This window comes from Phaethon lepturus, unplaced genomic scaffold (assembly GCF_000687285.1).
Source record: "Phaethon lepturus isolate BGI_N335 unplaced genomic scaffold, ASM68728v1 scaffold14487, whole genome shotgun sequence".
NCBI lineage: Eukaryota > Metazoa > Chordata > Aves > Phaethontiformes > Phaethontidae > Phaethon > Phaethon lepturus.
Window position 1 is genome coordinate 1 of NW_010552634.1, and position 4,241 is coordinate 4,241.

General features: G+C 48.7%; 1 protein-coding gene across 1 annotated transcript; it reads right to left on the reverse strand.

The window, feature by feature from the left end:
* Positions 1-198: 198 nt before the first annotated feature.
* Positions 199-3,629, reverse strand: LOC104624025 (DENN domain-containing protein 2C-like; the record flags this gene model as incomplete). Its single annotated transcript, XM_010291281.1, has 3 exons — positions 2,821-3,629; positions 998-1,146; positions 199-311 (listed from the first exon to the last, which is right to left on the reverse strand). Coding segments are annotated over exons 1-3 (1,071 nt in total), but the record flags the coding sequence as incomplete, so codon positions are not given.
* Between the last annotated feature and the right edge of the window lie 612 nt (positions 3,630-4,241).

A 4,241-nucleotide genomic window follows, 5' to 3' on the forward strand; every position in this document is an offset into this window, starting at 1 on the left:
AAGGTGATAAACTCTCCTCTTTTCCCTGAATAAACTGCCATGGCTGTTCATTATCATTTACCTTAATAACAAACGATAAAAAATAACGGAAACCAATAACGTAGCAGTGGGGAATGTGGAGCTGGGGGGAGCAGAAAATAGGGCCCTCGTGAGGATGACTCTCTGTACAGATATAACGATTCAATCCCCTTGCCCTACCTTGGGAGTCCTACTGGTGCTCCGGGGGGGTGGCAGCTTCCAGACAGACGGGACCTTCCACAGGGGTAAGGGCAGCGCTCCAATATCTTCATAGGGGTTCTCTTTTGCAGGACCTGAAAAAGTCATTGAACAGGGGATTTATGAAAAAGAATCACAGAATCACAGAATCACTAGGTTGGAAAGGACCTTCAAGATCATCAAGTCCAACCATTAGTCCAGTGCCACCATGTCCCCTAAACCATGTCCTGAAGCGCCACATCCACACGTTTCTTGAACACCTAAAGAGATGAAGCCCTGCATTCTTGCAAGGGATGTAAGCAGGGAGAGCATAGAGTTGTCTGCCAAGCTTTAACAGGGTTTGAGAGAGACCTGTTCTAAGATGGATTAGGTTCCCATCCCTCAAAGATCCTTCTAACGGACTACCATCTATTTGGCAAACTGTACACAGATTCAGCCAAACAAAACACTTCTACCACTGCAGAGAAAGTAGCTCTATTGCAAAGCAGCTAATTTTGCCAGTGTTCACACTGATCTCTGCGCAGCATTTGAGCAAAGCAGTTGAAGAGCTAATAAAGAAATCAGTTTAGCACAGGCCAATTCTAGCGACCTTCCAGGGCATTTGAAATCAGGCTGTTCACATGCAGAGAGTTACTAACATCAGCAAAGAACCCCAGATGGGAAAGACCTTAAAAGTCAGAGATAAGTGCCTCAATGCGTTCTCATCTTCATTCCTCCCTCCCCAGCAAATTTGCTACCCTTAAATAAAGTGAGTGCATCCCCCAGAAGCACAGGCACTTACAGATAATGTCCTCGTAGATGTTGTCTTCTGACTGTGTGTAGACAAGCCTGGATCCTGTAGTGCCGTTCGCCTCTTCTCTAAGTCTGTGGGAGTTGGTGGTTGCCATCTGGTTGCGGAAGCCCTGGATATCCTCAAACTCAAAAGATTTCCTAGAGGAAAACCAGTGTAACTTCTTCTAAAGGCACCTGCATGTACTAGTGAGTTGCTGACTCCAGTCCACACACAGTATGGTCCTCCTTGGGGCCATCAAGTACATGGATCTCTACTCTGGACTCTCCGATTTCCAAGTGTTGAGGTTTAACCCCAGCCAGCAGGCTCAGTCCCTCTCTCCCCCACCCAGTGGTGGATGGGAGAGAGAATCAGAACGGTAAAAGTGAGAAAACACATGGGTCAAGACAAAGACAGTTTAAGAGGTAAAGCAAAAGTTGTGCACACAAGCAAAGCAAAATAAGGGATTCTATGATTCATTCACTATTTCCCCTCGGCAGGCAGGCGTTCCGCCATCTCCAGGGAAGTGGGGCTCCATCACATGTAACAGTGACTTTGGAAGACAAACGCTGTTAACTCCAAATGTCCCCCCCTTCCTCCTTCTTCCCCCCATTTTTATTTCTGAGCATGACAGAAATGTTCTGGGATATTCCTTTGGTCAGTTGGGGTCAGCTGTCTCAGCTGTGTCCCCTCCCAGCTTCTTGCCCACCCACAGTCTGCTCGCTGGTGAGAGCAGTGTGAGAAACAGAAAAGGCCTGGAGGCTGTGTAACCACTGCTGTGTTATCAATACTATTTTCATCATAAATCCAAAACATAGCACCACACAAGCTACTAAGAAGAAAATTAACTCTATCCCAGCTAAAACTAGCACACCAAGTGAGTCCTACTCACTTACTCGGGGAGATTTTTAAATTAAAAATGAAGTTGAAGGCCCCAGGGCTAGGCACAGTCCAAGCAGGTATGGCAAGTCCCCTCCTGTCAGAGGCAAGAACCCAAACCACATTTTGCAGACTAAGCACTTACAGCAGTACTCAGAATTAGAGCACTGCTTTCTACTGGACCTCTCCTACTGCTCATGCTAAGGGTGTTATTGCATTTGCGAGTTTGCATTTTCATACACTTGGCCTCCATTTCAAAATTATGGCACTGAGGTCACAAAGGAGCTGGAAGGGATTTAGCCTATCATCATAAAAGTCGGTTTGCTGCTGCATGCTTTGCCACAGTGAAAGGAGGTTTCAGGAGTCCTAGCCACATCTCCACCTACAACGTTCACACTACTCTCTAGCACAGCTGCCCTAGGCAGCTCATCTGTAAGCAGAACCAGCAGCAAGCTGGCTCAGAGTTTTTTTTTGCTCTGTACAGAAAAGAGGGAAGAATAGCCAAACCTACCACAATGGGGTACCAACAGCTGACAGCCTCCAACTTTAAGCAACAAGAGAATCTTTCACTCACAGAAAAGCTGGAGCTTTTAGCAGCCATACTGCCCCATGAGAAAGCTATTCTGTAATCCACAATTGCAGCTGAGGACCAGCTCAGGGCAAGAAGCAGCCAGCATTCTCCCTGGGGCCAGCATACTGTCACTCAACTCTGTTTTAAGGTGTGGGACTGACATCTATTTGGAGCTTTTAGCCTTCTTTGCAAGATTATCAGCAGCAAAAGCAGTGCATACACAATGCTGGAAAGGGGATACATTGGTCCAGAAATATCCTCTCCTCATCAACAGAGGCATCATCAGTACTAGCACATCCACAAGGATATCATGGCAAGCAAGCTGTTTAAACCCGCCTAGAAACTGATTTAAGGAAACATGTTTCAGACATGAGAATCGATGTACCTCTGGGTTCTCCCTCTGATCCTCCTGCTGCCTATTGTCTTCTCAGCATTGTTGGAAGGTGACACCAAGTCTCCTCCATGTTGCTTTTGCAAGGGAGCTTCGCTGGTAGCACTGGCATCGCTACAGCTACTAGCACCCTTTTCTGCAAGATAGCAGAAAGTCCTACGGGGCTTGGGTGGCAGGACAGCAGCTGGCTCCTCCTCTTGCCCCTCCACCTCAGAGTAAATGTTTTTCAAGCTCCTCTCTGCCCTGCAGAGAGAGTCTACACCTTTGATTTTAAGTTCTCTTTCTGTGGAGCCACAGCTCCCTCGTTTCCTTTGAAGGTCCAAGGGAACTGGTGGGGCTTTGCCAGGCAGAAGGGGATGTACTGTCCTCCACAGAGCTTGCGAGGTATAGAAGTACCCTGGGGGCAGTGTCGCCCCTGGGTCCACGAAGCCTGCTTGCCACTCTCCTTTCTCCTTGGCTTGGAAAGCTAGGCTGCATGCACAGGGCTTGAGGTCACCACTGTCATCAGTGTGCAAGCAGCTCTGTGCATCTTCCCTGAAGTCCAAACCCAGGCTCTTTGGATCTTTGGACCCAGTCTTTCTGCCCATCCCTGTATGTTCTGGCTTTACTTTGGGTAGAGCATCGCAGCTGGGATCATATGTTACTCCAAAGTCCTTCAGCAGCTGTTTCTCCTTGCTGGAGCACCCTCGTGTCCTCCCCTCCCACTGGGAGATCTTCTGTCTGATGTTGCGGCAGTGGCTCCGGGAGAGGGTCTGCACAGCAGAGCGGGAGAAGCTACTATCCACTGACCCTGTTGGGTGCATGGCAAGTGCCAATGTGCTTACAAATACCGCATCTCCAGCCTTGTCCAGGTCCACCCGTGTCCTGCACACATCAAGCTGGCATGAGACTCCAAAGCACCCAGTGGTGTCCAAGAGCCTCTAGGTGTCAGCTGTGTAAGGGCTGCCTGCTAGCACAACCTGCAGACAAAAAGAAGAAAAGAGCCATCAGCTGCACTCCAGCCATACATGCTGCCAGGAACTCCTAGCTGCTCTCTGGCAATTGCTGAAGAACATTCCTCCCCAAATCACATGTTCAAGACTGGCTTCCAGAGCATGCTCCCCACAGAGCCTGTTTCTGTAGCACACATCCAGGAGGGCTAACAAAAGGAAGAAGAGGTCTCACTGGTTTAAAAAACAAACAAAACACCACAACAGGAACAAAATACAGCCAGGGATCCCAATGATCTAAACTCAAGGAAATTACTTAGTGGCACAGGAAGACAGCAGCACGGCCTGTCTCTCAGCCAGTCCCTCTGCTGCTTGCTTATACTGATGCAGGACAGGCAGGAGTGCTCAGTTTCTCCTGATGTTCTGTACTGCTCAGACCACCTCGGGCAGCACATAGCCAAACCACTGCAGCACGATGCCTCTACC